At 42.2% G+C, this 25735-nt stretch overlaps 1 protein-coding gene across 2 annotated transcripts; it reads left to right on the top strand.

Moving 5' to 3' along the window:
- The first annotated feature begins 625 nt into the window (after positions 1-625).
- ttyh3a (tweety family member 3a) lies at positions 626-20757 on the top strand. 2 transcript variants are annotated; one of them, XM_053852516.1, is made up of 16 exons: positions 626-875; positions 1188-1365; positions 3544-3713; positions 5758-5869; positions 5992-6212; positions 8644-8739; positions 9919-9991; positions 10846-10921; positions 12035-12090; positions 12541-12633; positions 13848-13940; positions 15825-15961; positions 17576-17749; positions 17968-18043; positions 18680-18777; positions 20174-20312. In XM_053852516.1, the coding sequence occupies exons 2-15, from the start codon at positions 1240-1242 to the stop codon at positions 18758-18760; spliced, it is 1584 nt and encodes a 527-aa protein (XP_053708491.1). In that variant the 5' UTR covers positions 626-875; positions 1188-1239; the 3' UTR covers positions 18761-18777; positions 20174-20312. The 2 variants fall into 2 exon arrangements, with proteins under 2 accessions (XP_053708491.1, XP_053708490.1); XM_053852515.1 differs by lacking the exon at positions 18680-18777 and having other exon boundaries at positions 20174-20757.
- The last annotated feature ends 4978 nt before the right edge of the window (positions 20758-25735 follow it).

Here is a 25735-nt window from a genome sequence, read left to right as displayed (position 1 = left end):
AGAGCACCTCCATGTGATTTCCTGCCGAAAAAAGAAAAAAAAAACCCGAGTCATTTATTTCTTAAAGTTATAGCGAACACTGGTTAAAGTCCAGCAGTAAAATCCAGTGAAACACAACTGCAGCCAAATCATGTTAAATGACTTGTACTTAATTTATTGAATTAAAACAACGCGTTTCAGTTGTGATCGTTTATATCATGACGCCGTCCATTTTTTTGCGGTGCTTTCATTTATTTCTAAGCCCAATTTATATGGAAAACACTTCTCTAAACGTTGAATTTATAAGTGGTAATAAGATTTTGGTCGCGTTATTGAACGCGCTTCAATAAGATGCGTTCAATGCTCAAACTTCCCGGCGATAAAACTAGTTAAATTTTATTAAACACTTATTTAATGCTTTTATCTGAGACGTATTTGCATATGTTGCGCCACTTATTTTATTTGTGAATACAGTGTGAGGTATTGTTTACTTAGATTTTTATCAATCTAAACATGCTTTTAATTTCCGAGTGCACTTGAATCCATCACTTTGTCACAGTCACCACAAGGTGTCGCGGTCGCTCCGTCCATGACGCAAGGGAGGGCGGTGTTGCGAGTGGGGGCAGTGTCGCCGGCCGGGAGGATCGTCAGCTGGGTGGGTGAACGCGGAGCAGTCGCTGGGCTGGCTCCGCTCCGAATGGATGTGTACTCGAAGGACTTCATTTTGCTTCATGGAGTAAAATCGCCCGGCTGTGTCTGAGGATTTATCCGCACGAGGATGTAAATGAAACGCGGAGAACAGAATGACAAGTGGAACAAAAGAGACTTGTTGTCATCCGCTTGACTGCACTCAACTCACCGGCTGCTAAGCGAGTTCCGCGGACTTCACTGTGAAGGTATAATTATACTAATGTATTACCTCGCACTCGACACCAGGGAAGTTAGTGACTTTACCACTCCAGCTCACTAACTAGCCCGAACAATGCGCCAGGTTACTACCGTCGCTCCGTTGATGTATGTTAGCAACTAGCTACAAGCTACGTCATGTTGTGGATCTACATGTAACATCGCTCCTTTGCGTAATGTTTAATGTGTCTTTTTGGGAGTGTAATTCAATTCATTCTGTATTATTATAAACGTTTAATACGCCTTTAACGACATATTTCTCTCAAGTGAAAGTAAAATAACCGTCTTTTATTTCCTAACAGGAGGTCTATCTGAAGTCACTGCATCCCTGTTAAAGCATCGAACTGCTGTTCAATGGCAGCTCTAGTGAGCTACACTCCACCCTGGTGGGTCAATCTGCTTCACAGATTCCCACATTTCAACTTCAAGTTCGAACACATCAGCAGTGATTTTCAGCCTGAAGACTGGACGTATCAACAGGTAAAACCACTTTTTTTTTTCTGTTGAACTGAAAGTGTCAGCTCAGTGTCGGATCCAATTGAGCAGGGAAACCTTCATTTGATGGTGCTTAAAATAGTAAACTCTTGGAGCCATGTGACCTGTTAGCACCTGTCTTACTACTTCACCTTTCTGATCCCCTTCACCATCTGTGTATCGCCTTTATATCCAGGTCACGACCCTTTCCTCAACACCAACCAGCTGGCGTGCTTATCCGCAACGACCTCTTGCATTGAGTGCAAGATTATACTGCATATTACACTGCATGCAATACATTAGAAGAAATCATGCTGAGCTGCATGTGGTCAAAGCAGCCGCAAGTGTCCAGAAGGAGACTGCATACACTGATGAACAGATTACTAGGGGATGGGTGGTCCGGCGTGGCATTTGCTCATGTGGATAGCAGAGACGATGATGTCAAATTTAGGTCAAAGATGCAACACTTCAGCTTGAACAACCCAAATAGATCGCTTCTGTCGCGCTTCAGATGGTGATGTCTTTTATCTTTATGTGGTTTAATGTTCCTCTCATTTCTTGATGGTATTGTGAAAAAAAAATTTTTTTTAAGGTTGTGACTTCTCATAAACTTTCTGCTCCCGTGTGAAGAACAATGAGTCAAAATACACCAGAAACTCTACTGAAACTCAGTTCCACTGAAACAGGAAGAGGCGTTATCACACAGTCACCAAGGCCTTGCGGTTAAACAGACATAGAGAAAAGCAAATTGGCAGTTTTTCTTACAGTTAAATCAAGCATGAAATAGGCCGCATGGCAGTTTCTTGAAAAAGAATGATTTTTTTAAATGCTTGCATGCATAGTTTGCTGAGCTATTGAAGACTTAATACAGAGGGTCCTATTAAAAATATGTTGGATGAATATCAAGCTGAATGTGTTACATATTTTATGGTCCCATTGAGCTGTCTAATGTTTGGAGTCTGGTTTTATTCATTTATTTATATAGTTGTGTGTTTAGTTGTGTGGGTCTGGTTTCACTGAAGGTTTACCTTTCTATTGTATTCACACAGCAAATTTCAGAATACATATATAAAAAAATGATCAACATAATTCAGGCGTTGTATTATAGATTTAAATTAGAATTTTACAATGTGTTTTTCATTTAAAATGTGTGTTTGAATTGAGCCTAAAAAACATGAGAATTGCAATGCATATAGAGTGACAATAAAGACATTCTACTGCATTGTTATTATTTCTGCCATGTTCCACTTTCATGCATCAACAAACAAGAACTCTGAGCTTCCAAATAGTATCATCAGCTTCCAATTGGCGCTCACTATAAGCAGGTTTTGAATCGCAAAGTTACATCTTTAACCACCTTCCTGGTTCTGTTGAATGATGAGTTGTGGTCTCCTCCGTGCCAAATTTTTGAGCCTAAGACAAATGGCTGCCACCTGTGTAAGAAATATAGACACCGCCACACATTTTAAGTTAAGTAATCATTTAATGAAAAAGACATGATCTATCTTCAGTACTTCCTGATCACAGTCCTCTATATGCAACTAGTCATTGGGATGTTATGCTTGTGTAATAAAGTGGCTTCCTGTCGTGTCAAGTCTTGTCCAGGCTTGGGTGATGTCATTCTTATTTGGAACTATTATACTTTCATCACCTAACTCACTTGCAGTGCCCCATCTGTGATTGAAACTGGTGCCAACACATGTGCGTGTGTTCCTCAAAACGGCAAGAAACAACAGAGGCAGGATGTAAATTTGCCCAAGCGTTGAGCTCCCCACAGTGTATGAAGAAATGTTTGACCTACATAGAACATGCTGCAGCTCTCTTTAGAGGCTTCAGTTTCACACTGTGTTAGTCTGCTTTGAAATTCAGTCCATGCATGAAGATGGTTATTTAGATAAGAGGTCGCCACCACAGTGTGTATGTTTTCAAAGGGATTATTTACCTGGAAGATTGTTTAGATATTGTGTGAATTCTGAACATTTTTATATTCAGTTCCTTTTGTTTACTGACAAGATCAGTGGTTTCTTCAAAGAGAAAGACAATATATATGCCTTTTGTTTTATTTATATTCATGTTCATGTTCTCCTTTAAAAAATGTTGCAAGTTTCAGTTCACAGTGGTGTGGAGCTTTAAAAAGAATATTTCTCCGAGTGTTAATGATGAAATTTCTCCTCTGATCCTTAGTCCATCTTGTTGCTGGGAGGTTTGGCGCTCGCCTGTCTGGCACTGGACCTCCTCTTCCTCCTCTTCTACTCGATTTGTCTATGCTGCCGACGGAGCAAAAGTGAGGATCGGTCATCGACTGAATGCTGCTGCACAGCGTGGTGTGTTATAATCGCAACACTGGTCTGCAGGTGAGTGAGTTGTTTCGCATTCGCAGAAGACTTCACCTTTTAACATAGAGCATTAAGGACCCCCCAGCACAAACATTACCCTTCCAACTGGCTCCAATTCATCTAAGGAGCTATCAAAATGAGGATGCTGTCATGATGAAGATCAGCAACCCTCAATCTGGCTCTGTGGTTCTTGTCTTAGTTGAGAACGAATGGAACAGAAAAAAACATTTGGATTTCTTTCTTTGCGCTCCACATATCCAGACCAAAATTCATTATTCCACCAAGAATATGTTAAATATTTCACAAATTTAAGAGTGTGCACTCATGTTTGACTGCCTGCTAGTTGCAGGGTTTTATGACCCGGCCCCAAGGACAGACAGAAATGGCGCCGGACTCCACCATCTCTTAGCCAAATTAGACTAAAGGAACTACTGCTTGAACAAGCCATACAAATCAAAGCCTTCATCACAAGTTGTGTCTTCTGTGTCTTGTTTAGCTAGTCATTCTGCATCACGAAAAGGCATCTAGAGGGCAAAGATATTTGTTGCCTGATGGAAAGAAAAACTCAGTGACTTCCCAAGTGCTCGGTGAATAAGTGGATACATTATTTATAAAGTGCAAATAGACTGCGCAAAACTGCAAGCGAGGATAGTTTATGCAACCAGCCCCTGATGGCTAGGACTTATGGGAGTTTCTGATTTGATAACCCCTGAGGTCAATGGAGAATAAAATTACAGAAAGTAAAAGGTACTGATGATGTGAAAATAAGATGAGGATAGGAGAAAAAAAAGCATATTTATAGATCTGTAACGCTTAGGTTTGCAATTTCTCAATTGCAAAGCCATTCACAGCCCTCTGGGTTTGTCAGTTGCTTTCTCTGAGGTTTTTCGAGGCAATGATGATGACTTGACTTTTACCTAGGAAATGACAGATTGAAATCAGGGGTCAGCGTGGTCAACCTGAGGGGCCTTATGTCCATTGAACAGTTCTTTGTTTCTGCGGCAATAGCCCCAACATGCCATCATGTGGGCTGAACTCCCACCAGTCTTAAATTAGCAGGCCCCTTTCTTTATAGCACTTGGGTAAAGGCTGTTGTTATCTAACATTAGGTGTTCATAATGTTGTGTCTGATCAGGTTGTTTGTATATCAAGCTTTAAAGAGCAATAAACTCCACGCCGCGTGATGCGTATTCCAGGCATTTACGCTTTTTCAAGTGGAAAAAAAGCTCTTTCCTGAGCTGTGAATTTGTTTCCTGTTTTCACCTCCAAGTTGATGGGCCACCCGAGAGCCATCACACTTGATTCACCGAAGCACAAAGAGCTTGGAGACCTGATGAGTACAAGAGCTGCATCACAATCACAGTGTGTGTTTTTGTTACTGTGAATCGAGTGAAATCAGGAAAGGGAAGTTGGATTAAAGAGACTTTCCTTTGTTTTGTTTTTCATTATCATGAAACTGTTCCCGCTGGAATCTGGCTGAAGATGTGTAACTGTTGCTGGTCGTTGTTCACCGTTTTTTTTGCCACCACGGAGGAAGCAAGTCCTGTTGACTCACTCAAATGATCACATATTGACTGTACTTGGCTCTCTGTAGAAGTGAGTCACAGGTCACAGTCCCACTTGATGCCACTGATTTCCCGCTACAGATGCTTGAATTTTACTCTTTGAAATTGAAATTATATGCAAATAAACACCAGCTTTCACTTGTTAGAAGTCATGGACAATTCTACCAAAACATACTCAAATCACCCAAACTTTAATTTCATTTATGCAGCAGACTTGGAGTTCAAGACTATCTCCTGCCCTTTGAGCCCTAGTGGGGCACACACAGTCCATTCCTCTGTGTATCCATGGCTCTGTATAGACTCTTTTTGCTTGAAACTGAAAGGACCCCGTTCACTAGCATCTGAATCGACAGGGTTAACGTGCAGTTCACACGCCTCCCCTCCTCGCTGCCTTGCTGGATGCCTCTCTTTTCCGTCTCCTCCATGTGTCTGTTTTAGCTAATCCCTCCTCCTCACCACCCCGTCTGTTTCACCTCCCCTTCTTTTGTCTCCCACAGCGCTGGCATTGCTGTCGGTTTCTATGGGAACGGCGAGACTTGTGATGGAGTCTATCGGCTGACGTATTCCCTGCGCCACGCAAACCGCACCATAACTGGGGTGCAGAAGCTGGTGAGTGCACAAATTATACCAGGATGTTTAATAATTCATCACCCAGTTGCCATGAGCCCGACCAGACTGAAGACATTGTCTTCCTCCGAACTACCTCCTTGTCCCTGTTTAACCACTTTCAGATATATGACAGCACATCCGAATTCAACCAGACGGTGGATGACAATTTGCAACAGCTAGAGGTCCAGTATGCCCAGAATCCGGACTACATGTCCTTCATCCAAAAACTGCAGGGCCAGCTGGATGAGCTGGTCAGGCAGATGGTGGAGATTCCCTTCTGGGACAACAGCAACATGTCACTGGAGGACCTGGCTGTCACGATTGAGCTGTATGACTGGTACAGGTAAGCTTGTTGAAACAAAGAAGATATAGTCAATATTTTATGACGACAGAATGACTTCCAACGCTGTCTGGTATTTACAGGCTGAGAGAAACTATTAAGGTGCTCACCCACTATCACTGCGCAATTTATCAAAATGTATCTATGAAGAATTTGACTATCTAAAATGATGATATTAATAGTACCCATTTCAGGGCAGGCAAAGACTTGGACAGCAATATCATGACATTGTTTCATTGGTACATGTACAAGTTATTAGCGCACCTATCCCTTTTATTGGCTAATGATAACATGAAGAACTGTGTTATTAAGTACCAGACAAGTTATTTACATGATGGGGTTTTGGGTACAGATACCAAACATTGTTAGTAGTACTTACCGTCTTGCCATGCTGTGGCATCACACTGCTCAAGCTTTGAGTAAAAGGCAAAAATGGCTTCATATGGAATTACCAACTTGGACTTTATTGAAACATAGTGTTGACCAAATGTCGCCAGTGTTTTGCACATGTTGCTGTTGCAGTTGTTGTTGTAAGGGGGTGAAATATTTCCACACAGCGGAGTCATGTTAGCATTCAGACAGGCAATGTGAGCACTGGACATAGTTTAAATGCCAATATCGGCTTTCTGGATCGGCCCTTTTTTTTTTTGCCTGATCCCACTTCAAGAGACTGAAACCTGTCGATCAAGAACAGTGCATTGTAATTTATATGGGTAACTACTGATGTTCTGACCCAGACCAAAAAAGGAAAACCGCCATAACCGTTGTCATTTAAATTCACAAAAAAATATTCATATCATCAAAAGGATTTTTAGTTTACAGTAAAGCCTCACATTCAGAAGAAGCTGACACTGAGCTTTGGTCTGTAGAGTGGAAAAATAAGCAGAAAATCTGAGCTAGGCGAGACTGGCGTGGGTGCTTTCTGCTTGCACTGAGAAAGGAGGAGGAAATAAGATGACGGTGATCAATAAATTCCGCAAATGTTGGTGGTAATAGCTTGTAGCCGCACATTAGCAAAGTATAATTCAGATAAATTGCCTGTGTGCCCCATGTACACCGTAAATTGTTTTATATATGCATTAAAACGTTATCTTGCCCCAGAAGCCATTTGTCTATCACATCTGAGGAGGTCAGCTAGTTACATTCCACCAGACACACCGTCGCCCACTTCAGTCGTGTCTGTCTATTTCCCTGTATTAAGCTGCGCCACATTGTAGATGCCAGCTTCCTAAATAAAGCTTGTGGGCTCTTAGGAGAAGCAAAGTGAAAATGTGTCTGCATTCTGCACTTTTCCGCTTAACTTCTGGGACATTTTAGATTTTGAGTTTTGATGTAGTTTATCCTGTTCTTGGAAGAAATTTATTCAAATTATGCACCACAAATCACAACCTGACTTCTGATTTGATCCTGTATTCATGTAATTCTATTTGGTTGTAAAACGTTGCATCTCCAAACGACATGATCTCATTCATTCATTTCCTGCACCTTTTATTGGGGTGCAGCAGACCTGGAGCCTTTCAAATTAATCTCATAATGGCTCTCTAGTTCTTGTTAAATAGGCTCCCGAGGGGCACATGGTTCTGGTTCTGTTCAAGCCCAAGGACATATTGGGATGAACAAAGATATCCTCATGATTCTGTTACTGCCCTCCTCCCCCAGCTAGAGGCTGGGCTTTAACTTGTTTCCAATGAAGTTACAATGTAACCAAATCTGCTCTCCCTCGTCCTGGTTTCCAGGAAAATGCGTCTCTTCAGCGAAAACTTGGGGCGCAACACTTGAGGAAAACTTTCTCACACCTTACCTTCATTAAAATTCAGGTGCCCTGTTCCCTAGATAGAGCGCGTTGGCAGATGCTGATGTGTTAGATACGGCTCAGAATTCTAATCTGAGCCAAACTGAAGGAGGAAGCGGAGGCAAGCGCAGAGATCAAGGGAAGAATCTTAATTATTCAGCATGTCATTAGACCGTGGACTCACCCAGAATCTCACACAAACCTGAATTATTCACTCCCCAGAAAAAACAAGCCGCCCATTTGGTGATATCCCTCTGTACTCTGAGTCTAAATCTATGTACTCTTACTTTTGAAATTTTCATGCTGATGTCGATTGTGAATCCTTCTACATGACATGTCTTTAAAGAGAATACTCAGTCTTACAATTTTATTTAAAAAAAGCTTTCAAATGAACAACAATGACCTTCAAATGATCAGCAGAAGTCAGTGATGCAGAAGAAGGAAGTCCTTCAGGACCTGCTGAACTAAGCTGACTTGTTTCCTCATTTGAAGATGTTTCTCTGACAACATTTATTTACGTCATGTCTGTTCATGCGACTTGTTCTTGGTAAAAATGTGGATGAATATTGGGAAGCCGGTTTCCTGTTGTTGAGAACCAGCTTGTCATGATTTCCAGTGTTAAGTATTGATGCATTTCCATAGGTGGTTGGGCTACATTAGCCTGCTGCTCTTCGACGTCCTCATCTGCCTTCTGGTGCTGTTCGGCCTTATTCGGAACTCCAAGGGAACACTTGTTGGGTGAGTTATATTGCTATATCTTCAACATGTGACCACTCCAGTGTATATCGCTTTGGAGTGACAGAATAGGTGGCAGATACGGCTCCTCAACCTCTGAACTCAGTGTGTTTGCTCTGTGAAGTCTCACCATTTATAGAGCAGTCAATTTTGTTGTGCTTTATGGCTGCATTATGTTTTACTGTAAGCGGTTTTAAGCTTTATGCTTATTGTCATGAGCGAGTACAACCACGAGTTCTAATTGTTCATGTATATGTGTGACAAAAGAAAAACACCTTGAGCCTCTCCTCAGGCTTCTCAGAAAAATGTCTGGTGGTTGGTTTATCTGAATATTTAGTGAATTGGCTTTTTAAAGCTGTAACAATATTGTTATACAGCATGGGAAATCTTTTCCAGGCTATTAAAAATACAAACATTTTCTGCCAAGTTCTGGGCATTTGCCAGATCAGAAACGTGCATCTCAGTCCTGGACTGACCTCTAAATTCCACACAAGCCTCGTGCACCTCAGTTCACCTCTGGGTTACTCTTAATCACGGTCACTCAGGTCACTTACTGGAATTCCTGGTGACTTGCTGCAGCACGTTTCAGGTTTGTTGTTACACACTGAAACTCTCAAGATGTGGACTGAGTAATTGTTCACAGACACAAATAATAACAAAAATGAACAACTATTACATTAATATTTTTAAATTTACAATTAAAAAATGTTTAACTCTTACTTCAGAATTGTGAGAAACAAACAGCTTATGCTCATCATTCTCATCTTTATTTTTAAATTGTAAAGTAAGTTAACTTCACAGCATATTTCAACCCCCAAAATATTTTTTGGTCCACCATCTGTCTCTATGATGTCATCTGTGTTTATTGCCAGTCCTAAAGTGATACCAATCGTGTTACATAACCAGAAAAGCCATTTTCTGCTCATGAAAATAGGTCATTTTGAAAATAATTCTTGGAAGGCATCAGTGTCGGCCACTTTGCAATGAAATATATCTAAAAGAAAAATCCATATTTTGATCATTTTTTGTTATCCATTTAAGTAAAACACACCTATTTCAATCCTATTTATTTTCATTTAACTGAGACTAGATTTGGTAAACAGTAATCTTACAGCAGAAACACATTGGGTTTATTGGAAGCACAGTGTTGTTGTGCCTCACTTCTTTTCTTTGCTTCCCCAGGGTTTGTTTGTTTGGTGTTGTGGCTCTGGTGATCAGCTGGGTCTCCCTGGGGCTAGAGCTCGCACTCTCAGTAGTAAGTCTTCATTATCATCTTGTTTTTCAGACTGCAGTCTTCTCTTAATCTACTGCAACTGTCTTGGTTCCATGTACCACCTTAAGAAAGGAACATAATACAAAGAATAATGTAGCCCATTTTGTGTCGAACAAAAGTAGTCGAAGTAAAAAGGAGGATACTTGCCGACTGTGAAAGTTGCATTAGTCTGTAAATAATTTGTGTCATACTTTCTCTGTTGGACAGTTGGGTGAACATGTGCTTTGTCATAATCCCTATCTGATCTGTTAGAGGGGAACAAAACCTTGAAATAAATTAATTTAAACCATTTCCATCAATCTTGAGATATATGAAGAACCAAGTTTAATCTCATTTGTTTTCAAAGAAATGTTAAATTTGCTGCCTTCTGTCTTGACAAACCAGTGCATATGCAACCAGATCACCCATAAAGTGACACAAAGTAGTGGAGAAAATGTGTTTTAATTCAATGATGTGTAGTTGCCTTCTAGGTTTATTATTAGATATTTGACTTCTCTGTAGTTTCTCACTATACTACATGTTAAATTAGATTTAACTACATTACAAAACGTGACAGATGTGCCTATGTGTACCTCAAACTAAGAACATCCCTAGTGTTTTATCTAAATGATAAGAACTGAGACGCTGTTATCGAAGCAAAATGTTCAGTACTTCCTGACACAACGATGAGTCAGACTGTGCGCACAGCAGACGCTGTCTCGGCTCTGCAGTTCTGAAGCCGCAGCCCGACCATTAGAGCTGATGGTGCACTTCATGTCCCGTTTATTTGACTTCATTATTGTTAGCAGCAGGGAACCAATGTCTCATGAGCTTTGTGTCTTTCACTTTTCCACCAGACCTCAAGTGACTTCTGCGTTGCTCCTGATACATATGTGACCAAAGTGGCAGCCCAGTATGGGGTCGTCGACAAAGGTAGTGTTTCACGCTGTTTTTAATCTGGTCGTTCCTGGTTTCAGAATGTAACTTGGTTCAAGACTGAACTATAAAATATGACTTTCAAATAGCCCATGCTAGATAGAACATTTTTTAAAGGGGTGTCTGAGCACAGCAGATGGAGAAAAGATTCCAGACGGATCTGTCTGTATTATTACAATCAGAGGTGAACACATTAATGGGGCCTGTGCCAAGTGAGTAGCATGAATCAGGGCGTCGTCTGTGTGATGTGCGGTTCATCGCAACCATGACTGACTTTCTCCTCCGGACTAGTGCTTTGTTTGGCTTCAGAGCTGAGTAGATCACAGTGGAGGTCGCCGCTCTGCTCTGTGAAACAAATGTAACACTTGAATTTAGTCATGTGCTCAAACCCCCCTTGGTCTTTTCTTGAGCTCAAGTTTTGGAAGCGGCATGGCCAAACAGAATTATTGTTTAGATTGCTACTTCCTCTTACTCAGTAATTCATCTTGGAAATGAATGAATGTATTATTAAATGCTTTCTATTCATTCTTTTATTAGCCCCTAAGGTCCTTCATGGAGTCATCTTAAATCAGCAGGAACGTGACCTTCACTCCTAGTTTTTATTTGATTTATTGTTAATCTTTGACTGGCGTCCAGCTTTAAGACAAAGTTTATTTTTATTAAACTGACCTCTATGATTCAGGCTTCGTCTAGATCCCGTCGTCCTTCAGGAAATACAAGTCTCATAATATTTTGCGTGGGTGTGTGAACGGGGCGCTATGTGAAGAGACAATGCTGATATCTTCTTCGAGTCACACTCCCAGGAATTCCACTCTCATGATCTTGTGTGGGAATGAGAGGCTCTGAACACAACTGTGTGCGCGCATGTGCACGCTCAACAGAAAGCATGTGTTTTACTGTCTTGTGTTTTTCCTGCTCCCTGTGCTTGACCTTTGAGTCACATATATTTATTTAAAGGTGGGGTTCACTTACTGATATCCCTGAAGGTTTTATGTCCGGGACAATTGCGGCTAGGGAATCCAGTTGTGCCAAACCAAAAGTGTTGTAGTGTGTTTTTAGCTCTGTAATTACTCATTTATAACAAGTAATGTTGTTCCTATTTTTCCATAGACATTCTGAGGTACTACTTGAGCTGCAGTTTGGAGCAAAGCAACCCTTTCCAGCAGGTTTGTCTGCTTGTTCACTATAGAAAATTGTCTGTCTGCGAATGTGTCCAACTTGAATCTCAGTTGTCTGCAACACATATTCTCTGCATGATGTATCACAATGCTATTGGCAAGAATGCAAGTGGGCACAGTGAATCACTCCCAATGCCCTGTGCTGCCACTGCACAATACTTCCCATTCTGCCATCAGGAAGCTCTTCCTGTTTGTCACGCCACCAATCGTGTTCCTTTCTCTGGAAGAGCTTTTTGCTATGAACCTTCACATCTGCAAAGTCCATGAATTAAACAAAACCTCTGAGTGCATCTATTGTTAGAGTGGCTGTAAAGACAAAAGAGCTTCGTGAAGGACTTTTCTTTTAACTCGCAACTGTCAAATACTCCCATGTTTATGGAAGCCAGTAGGAAAAACCACTTGGTTTCAATATGTTTTTTTATTTTATTTTATTTTTAGAAGCTTTCTGGAGGTCACAAAGCTCTCGTTGAGATGCAAGATGGTGTCGCCGAGCTTCTGCAGTCAGCAGCAAGGGAATACAAGCAAACTAAGGTAGGAGATCATGGGTTTATAAACTCTGTGTGAGAACATATTCCTCTCTGTATTTCTAAACTGAGTTCTCATTTTAAAAAAGTGACATGATGAGGATTTTTCCTAACATAAATGTTGAAGGTTGATATAGAATTTAATTCACTAAAAAGTATCTATCCATTCATTCATTTTAAATTTCTGTTTCAATTCATCATGGCTTCCTCACCCACTTATTACAGTATAGAGATCCAAGTTTCATGAACCTATTGACAGAAAAGGAACTGGACACAATGTTTCTTAAAATATGTTGCGCAATATTGCTGAACACTGTCTTCTCTTCAGATTCTTTGGATTGTCTAGTTCCTCTTAGCAGTATTACTTAAATGTGTTTTGTCAAACAAAAATTTGAAAAAAAATGATTTTTTTTTTGTCAGTTGAGACAGAGTCTGTAAATATAACAGTTAAATTGAGTGTCATATAGATGTAATAAAGAGGTAAATGTTTGTCTAAGGCTGTCTACGCATTGAGCTAAACCTTGACCCATGACAGACTTGAGCTGGACTGAAGCATATTGATGTGACATGAACTTTAAAGGGGCCCTACTGTGTTTTTTCTTCCGGTAGTAGGAATTAGCTAAGCAAAACATTTACGTGTACGTTTCATATTAGTTATTTTTCAGTGAATTCATCTCTCTTTTTTGGCTGTGTTACAATATGAAAAGGTATCACTTGAAAATTCGACCAGCTACACACTTTGTGACTGTGACCGTGTGCCTTGACACTTCTCGTTCTTGTACTCTTTACAAACGTATTAGATTTGGACTGGGTCAGATGCAAGCGATCGATCTGCGGAAGACTGAAGTGCACCTCCTCTTGTAATCGTCTGCTGATGGCCCACCTGGGACCTGCATTTGGTCCATTTTGCAGCATTCAAGCTTTTACTGGCTGCTGTCAATACGGCGCAGCAGCGTTGTTTAGTACCAGTCCTTACTGTGTTGACAGAAGCACAAAAGAGGGCTGGCGGCCAGAATAGAGTGAGAGGGCCATATTCCACTGCACATAACCCACACAGAGTAATGTGCTGAGCTGGTGGAAACACTTATATCAGGGAAATCAAATGGGTTTTCCTATGTTCCAAGTGTGTTTTCAGTGCCACCTGTTGTTCAGTTATTGTTTGTATATGTTTGTTTTTGTTGTTGCAGTAGCGCCAACATGTACTGCGGCTGTGTTTTTCAGGGGCGCCTGGAGGAGATCCAGGGGATCCTGAACACCACTGAGAACAGCCTCCACCAGCTCACAGCTCTGGTGGACTGCCGCAGTTTACACATGGTGAGTCTTGATCGGATGCCTCAAAACCTCCTGTGTTTTTTGGTTAAGTGCGTCTGCATTGATTTGTTGTGTCTCCTAAGTAGCGGGTTGTTGTATCGAGCGGCGGATGATGGCCATGCAGCTGACTCCACTAGTCGTTATGAATAACAGTTGTTTTCCTGTGTGCTCGCTCTTGTCTGCCTCACGCTGGCCGAGGCCTGGTGGAGTCCTCTGACTTGATGAGAATCTGTCTATCTCTGCGCTTTAGAGGATTACCTTTTCCTGTTTCCCTCTGTTGCTGAATACAAACTGTGTCTCCACCCTGGGGTGCACACAGATGGTCAGGATCATGCAGCTTTTCAAAACTTAAACCTCACAGTTCTGCTGTTATGTGTGCAAAGCTTGAGGCTGAAAAACAATCCTACTTAACTGCGTTATTGCAGCCAAGCAGGGGCTAGCATCACTTGTGTTTCCGACCAGTTTTAATATTGATATGTGATCGTTTTACAAACAGCTAAGGAGTGTGCAATTGTTGACTGGACATTGGAAAAACGATGCAATGTGCGTGAACGTATCACAGCCATCTACGTGCTTCAGAGTACAGAGCCTCCGAGGGAACAAAGAAAGCAAAATTTCTTTATATGCTGATGACGTACTTCCTTTTGTGGATAGTGGAAGTTCTGTTCCTTGTCATAGTCATGAAGAGCGTTTTGAAATCTGCCAAAATGGATGAGCTTAAAGTGAACGTTGTTTCATTGAGATTCTGTATTTGTCATAGTCCACAGCCAAGTAAATATGTCGGCTTTAAGTTGAAATGTGTAGTGGAACTGTCCGTTTCAACCCCTGCGCTGGAGGAACACAAAACAGTATTGTAGCAGCTTAGAAGGCTTAGAGTGTCAGGGGATGGAACCCATGTATGGTGGTAACCAGCTGCATGGAGACTCAACAATAAGAATTAAATTTGAATTCCAAATATCTTCATTAATTGTTGACAAAAGACATTTATAACATGCAGGACATACATAGCCAAGGCTTGTTTTGCTGAGCATAGAATAGAATGGTCCATACATAACAACAATAGAAGTAACAATATAGTATAATAACAATAATATTAAATTAAGAAAAATAAAGATAGTAAAACTTCCCTTACCACCCTCAGTCCGTCAATCAGGAAAGTAGTATACATATGTTCTAAGAATTATTGAAATGGAGAAAGCACCTGACTAATTCATATTTATCATGAATAGTTAGTTACACACCAAAAATAAATCTGGATGTCAAGCATAGTTGGATTGGAATTGACATAAAATAAAGCAGAGGGTCAAGGTTTGAGTTTATAGTGACTTAAGTTTCTCAGAGTGAGACAAGAAAGGCCTCCAGATCTTGCTTTGAGTACAAGAATTAAACTGAATACTGACGCAGTCACACAAATGTAAGCTGAAGGAAGAAATGAGGGGGTCACCAAACCAGCAGCAAACACCAACAGAACTGAGGAATAAATCTGGAAATCAGAACACACAAAGGAAAACAGAGAGTACAAATAAGTCAGCAAACACCAAATGCTTGCGGCACTCAGACACTCCACTCCAATAAAATACAACAGAAAGTAACTTTGTGGTCAAAAACTGATGCATGGGGAGAAGGGAGGAAATAAGAACAAACAAAAATAAACTTGCGGTGGAAACACGCACGCACGGCTGAGAAAGCAGAAATCTGTAACTAACTTACAGATCATTTAACTGTAAAAGCTCGAGGATCGGGGAGAGAAACTGGACCAAGAATAAGCCAAGTTACCTGCATGAGCAGAGTCCAAGAGGAAATGGACAGACAAAATAAAAGTTAAAGTCAATTTCCTCCACGTGTTTGTTTATGTACAAAGGCACTCAGTTTGCGTCATGTTTGCAGGACTATGTCCAGGCGATGACTGGCCTCTGCTATGATGGACTGGAAGGCCTCATCTACCTCGTGCTCTTCTCCTTCATCACTGCTCTCATGTTCAGCTCCATTGTTTGCAGCGTGCCACACACTTGGCACAGCAAAAGGTGAGACCCCCGCCGACCCCGCCCTCTTTGCAGGGCGATGCTTTTAAACCCAGTGTACATACCAGCCAGTGTATACAAGCACAAATAATTCAGCAGCCTGTAAATAAACCATGATTCTTCTTTCCTCTGATATTCCTCTGACACGATGCTGGGATAAAAGGGGGAAAAACAGTCATGAGCCTTCATCTTTACATGTGAGATTTGTGTCGGATGTTAAGTAAAGCAGCTGTGTTTACCAGCAGGACGTGTCCAGGAGGCTCCAGCTGTTTCCTCTAGTCGCTCATTTCCTCTTCACCCCCTTTAGTTGCGCTGATAAGTCCATCACACATGCAACGCGTCATCCGCCACAGCACAAGGGTGGAATTACTCCGACCGTCTTATGTCTCAGCAGCAGATAAGGAGTGAGGCTGGGGGGAATGTGCTGCCCATTCACATCGCTGGCACATAATTAAGCGATGTCTCGTAACCATCACGGGGGGGTCGTTCATCTGTTTGATCTCAGCTGGTCTTTCCTGCGAAGCTGTGAAAAGCTTACACGCCACCTGACCGCTTTTCTCAATGGCTCCTTGTTTTACTTCTGAGGCACTATGACCTCTGTAAACCAAGCTCAACAACAAGGAGGAGAGTCAATTGCCTTTAACTTCGGCCAGCACTTTGAATTAAATGTGTAATGTTGAGCGCTGTCAACAGCAAGGAGGAAGTCAAGTTTGACACCTCAAAACAAGCACATGGAGTATATGAGCGTGATGGAAACAGCTTCAGCTCCAGTGGAAAGATCTTCCACTGATCAACTGTTTTGGTTGGTGCCAGTCCAGAGAAAATAATCCAGAAGTGCTGCTGCTGGATGAAAAGATTTTTTATTGCATCTGTTTATAAATGGTTAATGTGTTCCCCAATGTAAAATTTAACCGATATTATTATTGTTATTAGTTCAAATTTGAATATGGAAAGAGTTTTTTTTTTTTTTGCAACTGAACCTAAAAAATGAAACTAGAAATTAACAAAATGTTTATGTCTGTAATAACAAGATAAATAATCTTTAAATAAACTCCATGAGTGCATCTGGAAATCTATGATCACACAGATGAAATCTACTTTAAGTGAACCTGAGGATCGGTTTATTTACTCGTTTCCTCAGATATACTTTGCAACGTCTTATTTAAAATGCAAAATTTATGCAATTTATTCATGCAAAATGGATTATCTTACTATTATTATTTAGACTTATTATCCCTATTGTTCTTTTTGAAATGTATTTTAAACACTTTCATGTGTACTTAACTTAGAAATAGTGATTAGTTTTGTTATTAATGAAGCATATTTGTCGGCAATGGCGTGTGTTTACATTTTTTGCAGGGGCCTCGGGTTAGTGTGAGTGTACTGGCTTTTAAACAGTATTGTGGTCATTGTTGAGATGCAAAATGGAAATAAAATAGGAGCTATTTTCCTCCTGAAACCGGCTCATAAATGTGTGGTGGCTGAACTAATTGAAAACGCAGGCTCTGCTGGATCTGAGCGCCAAACTGCGGGATCACAAACGTGACAGGGAGCGAGAGGCGCATGTGTCCACGTGGCTTTGTGTCGCCGCACCTCCGCTCACTCTGTTGTGTTCAGGGGCGACGACGACAGTGAGGATGAGTCTCTGAGCCATGGCGGACGCCAGAACCATGATAACCTGTACCGGGTGCACATGCCGAGCCTGTACAGCTGCGGCAGCAGCTACGGCAGCGAGACGTCCATCCCTGCCGCCGCTCACACAGTCAGCAACGCTCCAGTCACCGAGTACATGTAAGTCACCCCCGATTCTCCTCAGATGTTCATCTGTTTCCGATGTGGAACCCAAAATCTCTTTTATTATGAAGCTTTTATAGAGGAAGCCGCCGGCTGTGGAATGTTGCCTACTGACTTGGCATGCTGATGTGGAGTGCAGGGTTCATGTTTCACATCCAGGAGTCACTGGAGTTTCATTTGCAGCTTGCTAATTGTAACTTCATGCCACCCTGCAGGGCTCAGAACGCAAACTTCCAAAACTCCCGCTGTGAAAACACACCTCTAATAGGACGCGAGTCTCCGCCTCCATCGGTGAGTCAAAGCAAATCTTTTTCCCAAAGTCAAAATCTATGGTGGCCATTATGGATTCCACGTATTAGTTTTTAATTGTCAAAAATATTTCCTTAAACAATATGCTTATTTATATGTCAGTACTTCTTTTATTTTATGTGTCGCGTTTATGAAGCTGAGGATTCAAATCTGATTGTGATCAGAATTAGCCTCTTTTTATTGAGACTTTATTACTTTTTTTCATGTTTAAAACCTATCAAATCATATATTTGTATTGTATACTGTGCTCATATTACTGGTGTGTTTTACATACTTTATATTTAGTCCATCTCCAGTCTATCTCTCTTCTCTTTAATATATCCGTCAGGTTGTTATTGTTTTTCATTTTAACAACCACACAAACATGATATTTTCCAGCTTCATATTTTGTCTGCCAGTGTTGTGTGTCATTTATGGCCCAGCAAGAGGCGGTTGTCATGGTTAGATGTAACATCATTGTGCACCAGTGCTAGTCCGCCTCAGTCCCTCCCCGCCTCCTCCCCTGACCCGACCCTCGACTGGAGTCCCCTCTCGCCTTTGTGTGTCCGTCTCAACCCGGACGCTGCTTCACATCTCTATACTTTCTTCTTCTCCTCTGTGGCCTGCAAATGCATACAGTTGTATTTGGCGGCGGGCGACAGTAACAGCGGTCACTGCTGGCAGTTAAAGCCTTCGGAGAGTTCAAGATCGTTTTGGTAAAGCTCCGTCAAAGACAGGTACCAAACCAGCTCACCTCTGCCCCCTGCTGGCCTGTTCCTCCTCCTCCTCCTCCTCCTCCCAAGCAGAAGCACCGAGGGCTGCTGGGCTCCACCAGAAACACCCACCCTTCTTCTTTGTCCCCCTGTCCCGGCTGCATGTGCCCCCTCCCCTCTGCACTATTGGGAGGAACGTTCATGATGCGTTCATGATGAAAAGGTGCACTTTTGGGCGGGTTCAGTCACTGGTGGTGCACAGGGGAGCCCCCACCTTCCCCTTGTAAACAGCTGAAGTTAATATCCCATGTTACCTTCAGCTATTTGTTCTGCCATTTAGTCACCAAAGGCAGATGGATTTCTAAAATATATATATACAGCGACGTCAACAGTGTTGTGCGATGCTGCCTTCCTTGTCCTTCTATTTGTTTGTAGCATGGTTGGAATGACCCCACAGACATGCGCGCCAGCACAAGCGTTGCTGTCGTTGTGTTTGACTCCTTGTGCTGTGACAGTGCTTCCCTCTGTAGACGTCGATCCCGAGTCAGTGCCGTGGACGTCTGTAGGATTTTCACCGATTCGGTCGGCGTATGCTGATTTGAGGGCGTCCATTTTTTTCACTAAATACTGTATTTTAAATGAAGAATTTGGGAAGTGTTTAGTGGGTTAGTTGGTCTCTTTTATTTACGCTCGCTGGCGTGACAATGAAATTTAATGCTACATTTTGAAAGGCCGCCATTCAGCGAAGTCTACATGTAGTTCTTGAAGTTGCAATGATTTTTCAAAATATATATATTATCAATATTGTTGTCCTATGTGTATATTATCAGTGTAATCTGATACCTTGTTGGCATATGAAGTACTTTTCAATGGGACAGCAGGTGGCAGCAGAGCTCATGTAACCCCAGCAGGAGAGAAGAAGAAGCCCTGCAGTTCTTTACATAGACAGCGTTTATTCCTTTTAAAGTTTGTGGATACAGATTTCATTTAGTCATCTGCACCATGTCACGTTAATATTTCATATTTATGTTAAATTAAATATGATAAATCATTGAATATATTTGTGTTCCTCTTCAGTGACACTGTTTTGATTCTGAACACCTCCGTCTTTAGGAAATAAACCACGTGTTAATGTTGATAAATGAATTGCAGAACAAAAAGATGCAAAATTACAGATGAATCATGCAGAAACGCTGATGTTCAAGTGTACATACTTGACATTATTATTAAGTATTTCAAGTCAAGTCTGAGAATATACGGTGTATTCGAGGAGGTCTCCACTGGTCTGTGTACAGGTCACTATGTGCAGCTTCTTTGTTCAGTGTTCTGAATGGCTCAGAAAATCCTACAGAGAAGTGAGTCAGCGGATGCAACCTGATGCTACAAATGCCCCAGTTGTAACTGGTGTTTGTGTCCACAGTACACCTCCAGCATGCGAGCCAAGTACCTGGCCAACAGCCGACCAGAACCAAACAGCCGATCAGAGCCGAGCAGCCGACTGGAACCCAGCAGCCAACCAGAGTCCAGCTCTCCTCCGGCGCCTTAAGACACTGGACCGCATGACATTTCCGACAGGCAAACCCGAACAGGAGCATCGTCGGCTGTATATTCGGTTCAACTCTGGATGTACAGCTCATCTCCAGCTTCTCTCCTCACTCATTCGCGCATGAGGACGTGCTCTTGTCTTAAACACGTCGCCATGTCGACGCCTGCACTGATTCCTTCTGTGTTTTCTTTAACAGCAGTTCCATAAATACTGCATTTTAAATTGTCTCACGGAACCGGGACCAGTTTACTGCACAGTTGTGTCAATGTGTTTCTGCCTCCGTTTCTGCTTCTACGACTGGACTTGAACTGTGAACTGGCTGCTGGTGGTTTGCTGCTGTCTGACCAGTTCTTTTTTTTTTTTACTTCTTAAATGTCATGGACAGTTGTGTTTGTGACCAAACTCTGTTGTATTTGTTCTTAATGCTTGAAAAAAAAAAACATTGTCTCCGCACACACTTATATGACAGTTTTAGTGTGACAAATCCAGCCTCACAGTTGGGGAAGGGATCAGCAGCGCAGCATCTCACAAATGTGTTTTAGCATTTCCTGCCTGAACAGGAGCGGATGCTGTGAAGGATGTTAATACACCCGTTGTCTTGCAAAAGTCCGGTGGATCAACCACGAGGTGGCGCTGTCTCTCTTATGACGATCCGTGTCTGAGCCTGTGCCAACGACTTCAGCACAAACCTTGGACGCTCTGGACTTCATGTTTACTCAAGCCTGTACAAACCCTGTTCAGAAGAAGTGCTTGAACCAGTTTCATCGCCACAATTACTGCTTTTTAGCTTCTCGTCGTATTGGTGTCACACTTTTTTTTATTATTGTTTTCTCTCAAGCCTGTTGCTTGTTTTGCATTTTTATTTCTTTTGTAGCACATTATGTTGATTCATTAATGTGAATATGGTGACTAGGTTTTTATTTTAAGAGAGCAGAATCACTGTAGATAACATGAATCAGTTTTATACTTTTTTTGGCCTTTAAAAAATGTACCTGTGAAAGCTGTGGTTATATTGAGCTTGAATGCCGTGGTTTAGGAAATTAAACTAACGTTAATGAGAAGCGGTGTGCAGTGTCGTCATTTGATCAAGGGCCACATGTGGCCCCCAGTCGGACTTTGGACATACCTGTAACCCTCAGGTTAGAGAGCCTCTTTTATACCTCACAGAACTGGAGTTACTTCCAGATAACTTTAAGATCTCACGTCCTCATCCCACAAGTCTGAAAATAATTCCCAATCTTCCTTAACTTGCTTTTTGTCTGGGTCATTGGATGATGTGAAGTACTTATGTCGAGATAAATATAAAGAGTTGATATGGTGTTCGACTGTGAGCCTCGAGATTGACGTGGGTTCACGACCCAGATCAGTGGTGTTTTAAAGTGCGGCTGATCTAACGTGAGCGTGACTAACCTGCAAACAAAAGGCAGCTGTCCAGTACTTAAGCATTATTTCATTTTATATAACTTTTTTTTTTTTGCATCATACACCTCTGTTAAAAAAAACATGTTATTATCTGATTCATTGTTTAACTTTTCTACACATTATAAATGTACGGTATTTTTTAGATATTTCTTAGATTTTCTTGAGGCGCTGAACTTTCTATTGAGATCACTTTCCTTTTAGAATTATATTTATTGCCTGTACATACCACAACATAGCTGCTGAAATTATTATTATTAAATTGTTGTTATTGTGTAATACTGAAGTTACACCAAAATAAAATACTATTTTATTTTTGCACTGCTGTTTTATAGTTTACTGGTATTATTATAGTGTGCATCTTGTATTGTACACTTATTTTTAATCTTGAAACAAGCATTTTCAGCACATCTGGTGATTTTGGTTCTAACTATTGGGTGGGGGAAAAACACCAGTACAGACTACTGTATACCAGCAATTGCTTTAAAATTATGCCTTGGGCCGATAAGGTCAACCGATATTATCGGACGTCTCATTGAACTCGTTGCTTTTTCTGTTTATTTTTCATGTTTGTGTGAAATGACTGTATTCTGAGTGCTGCCTTCTGACCACAAGAGGGTAGCACAGCCTGCCTGCTCTCTCATGAGCGTGAGAACTTTTGACGGCTCCCTCCCTTCTCCAAACCTACACAGTTGCCCTCACAAGCAGCGTGTCAGTGGAAGAATGTGCGTGCGTGCGGGAGTGTGTGCGTGTGACCTATGTCTGCAGACAGCAGGCAGGAGGTCAGGGTCAGCTCGGTGTCCCCCGTCTGGTTCCTTGCTCCACACACCAGCTGCTGCTTCCAAAAAAAGCCCCACATCTGCACTGCACTGACGTCCACCCCTCCACAATGAGGATCTTCTCCGGGCTACTTTCCTTTACTCATCTACTGGTGTGTCATAGAAAAGCACAGTGACATCACCTCTCCTGCTGTTTATTGTGGGGCCCTGAGGTTGTAAATAAAGAGTTCCATCTTGGAGTGAGGCTGCGATGCAAATGAAATTTCACCCGGTCTCACGGTCGAGGAAACTGAATTAGCCCGCTTGTTGCCGGACTGGAGGAATGCATCACTAAAGCTTTGAGGTGAAGAGCTGAATGGAGCTGAGAGGGGAATGAAGGGCCCGCACTCTTCCCCCACTCCTCCCGCAGACACTTCCTGAGTGTGGTCAGGCTAGCTGCCAGGTGGCTGGACCGCAGAGCTGCTGCTTCTTCAGTGGTGATCTGTTCCGTGATGGACAGGAGACACATGCGAGGCTGACCGCGCCACATCCTCCTGCGGTTACACTCCTATTACCGCTCAGCGTTTAAAAGGCAGAGGATTGACAGCTAGGAATACACCAGATAATGTTATGAAGTAGACGTGTTTGCTGCACGCTTTGTGAATCACGCTTCAAGTTTTGGTCCAGTGTACGCTTAGGAAATGAGTAGTTATGTGTCAATGAAGCTTCATGAAACAGTGTCAGCGGGTGGCGGTCTTGGTTTATCAGTATTGTTAGAAAAATGAATAGTTGCTCAAAGCAAAGGCTTGTACAGCAGACTGTGCCATCTAGTGGCCACTGAATATCAGGACATTGTTTCATGAAGCTTCACCAACCCATCACCGGCTAGCAGTGGGTTCAACTCGATTATTTGCTTAAATAGCCACCAAACTGTTACACGTTTATTGGCTTTCCTTTAAAGAACTTTTGTTTGTGAGTTTACTTGGGGTATCAACAGCCTGTCCACATTCACCTGACCTCTCCAGCTCAGTTCTCTTCATGTGGATCAAATACATCGACCAGATCATGGCATTTTCATATCGGTCAAATCAAATATATTTTACTTATTTTATTTTATTTTATATTTAACAAGCCTATGACACACTACCCATGGAGGCTAGTATATTGCCCACAGGAACATGAATGTGCTCAGTTAGGTTAATGTTTGTTAACGCCAAGTACAGACGGGTCAAAACGCTTGCTTTACAATTGTACTGTATATTTTTCGTATCAGAGTTTGGTCCCTGGAAACCTGGATATCATCGTGCATTTGTGCCGGTCCTACATTGTACATATTTCTTCTATGCAGCAACAAAATTACTTTGATAGGCGTCAAGTTTATGGAGTGTGATCGGTCGTCCCAGTATTCGGACATCCAACAACCATGCAATAGACATGGGTGTTCATCCCCTTGCTCCCATTCATTCTAGGTACCGTGGAGGAAGGAGAGAGCGCAGGGTGGGGCAAGCAGCAAATCTGCAAGGGGATTCTATTGGCATTTCTTAGCCGTATGAAAGTGTCCACAGTTAAATCAGCCTGGATTCAAAATACCAGAAGGATCCAGGTGTTTCTAGTACGAGGCAGTGTCGGCGTTTTGTGTCAGCTGTCACCGGAAAAACAAACAATGCACTCTGCGCCCAACAGGAAGTAGCACCATCCCCTGTAAAACATCTCCTTTCCAGCAGCGAGAGGACAATAGCGGACCTATCTCGTGAACTCAATACAGAACTGACAAGATTCTGCTCATCTTGCGCCCTGTACTCAGACGAGCGATTTGAGTCCACTGACCCTAGCGGCCCCTAGGGGGTCTGGGTGCAAAGCCATTCCTCAGCATCCGTTGCAGGGAGGCCATGTTTGCGCCATCGTACAAGAATGAAAAGGAGAATGACTGGAGAGTTTACGATCAGTCTCTCTTTCGGGAACTCAAGTCACTGACCGTTTTAGTCAGGCCACGCCCTCCTAGAGTTGCAGGTTCCATCACTACTTGCCAGTTCTATGGACAAACATCCTGGGGCCGATCCACTCATAGAACTCCAGGAAGCTGGCACCTACAGGAAGTGTGTTCACAGCTGACTGCTTTGGAGGACAGTGTGTGAAAGTGACACTGACCTCATCCTGCCTTTGATCCTCCTCCGATAGTTCCAAACTGATTCATAAAGCCAGTTCTAGAAATTTTTGTTTATAGCCTCTCAATGTGTGTAGAGAGATCAGATGCATGTATTAGTGACGGGTAGATGAGGCTTCATGAAACAAGGCCCTCTTTTTCAGAGCTCTTGGTTTTAAAATGTCAGGTGTCTCTGAATTGGCTGGTTAAATCGAAACATTTTAGAACAAAGAGTGCCATCTAGTGGGCTCTGAAAAGGACGACACAGTTTCATGAAGCTTCACCAGCCCATCACGACTTCATACAGCTCAGAAAACATTCACGATCTTGTCGTGGGTTCATTCGTCTCTGATCAACAGAATGAGACTGGAATGAATTGAGATTTGCACACTTCAAAGCAGCAGCTGCAGTCATCGTCATCACAAGGATCTGTGAGTCTGAATGTGCCACGCAAGGTTTCCCTCACTTATTCTCTTTTCTGATAAAGGGAGTTTCCTAGAATGCTCCGCCCATTAAAAATATAAATAGGGTACTTTGGTCCAGTTTTGCAGGCCATATTAAAAGGATTAATGGCCCGGATATTGCCCACGGGTCATAGATTTCCCGATGTCCGTGACAGAAAGACCAGTTACCAGTTGTAGTGCCAATATCCAGGCATGACCAAAGCCAGGCCCGGGGGCCAATGGCAGCCCTCGCACGAATGGAATCTGGCCTGCAGCCTCAATAAAATGCGCTGTTTGTGGCTCTTCATTGTCAACAGGAGAATGAAACTTGAACTGAAAATAAGAGCAGCATTATGGTGAGTTATTCAAATTCAACCAGCGAAGATTTGTATCTTTTAATATTTGCCTGTGTTTACGACACCTTGGCAAATCTGGCTCTATTTTGAGAGGAGCTAAGCCTAAAAGACAGAGGCGCCAGTCTCACTGAATTTCACCCGCAGCCAGAGATTTGATTCGCCGTCTCGGCTTTTGCAGAATCATAACATCACAAGATGGTAGCGTGTAAACACATGACCGTTTCTGGTTCTGGGAGGTGGCATCCTGTTGTTTTACTGTCATCATGTGTGTCCGGACCCCCTGGATCTCTGGGTCGGCTATGGCCCGAGGCCACTAC

The sequence above is a fragment of the Synchiropus splendidus genome, chromosome 19 (genome assembly GCF_027744825.2).
Source record: "Synchiropus splendidus isolate RoL2022-P1 chromosome 19, RoL_Sspl_1.0, whole genome shotgun sequence".
NCBI lineage: Eukaryota > Metazoa > Chordata > Actinopteri > Syngnathiformes > Callionymidae > Synchiropus > Synchiropus splendidus.
The sequence above is the reverse complement of the archived record's forward strand: the minus strand, read 5'-3'. Positions and strand labels throughout refer to the sequence as shown.

What these genes read in the sequence shown, in the direction of transcription:
- ttyh3a (XM_053852515.1), top strand. Translation starts at nt 1,240, where the DNA reads ATGGCAGCTCTAGTGAGCTACACTCCACCCTGGTGGGTCAATCTGCTT. An exon ending in GTATGGGGTCGTCGACAAAG is followed by an intron (nt 10,922 to 12,034) that starts GTAGTGTTTCAC and finishes ATTTTTCCATAG; the next exon opens with ACATTCTGAGGTACTACTTG. An exon ending in CACACTTGGCACAGCAAAAG is followed by an intron (nt 15,962 to 17,575) that starts GTGAGACCCCCG and finishes TGTTGTGTTCAG; the next exon opens with GGGCGACGACGACAGTGAGG.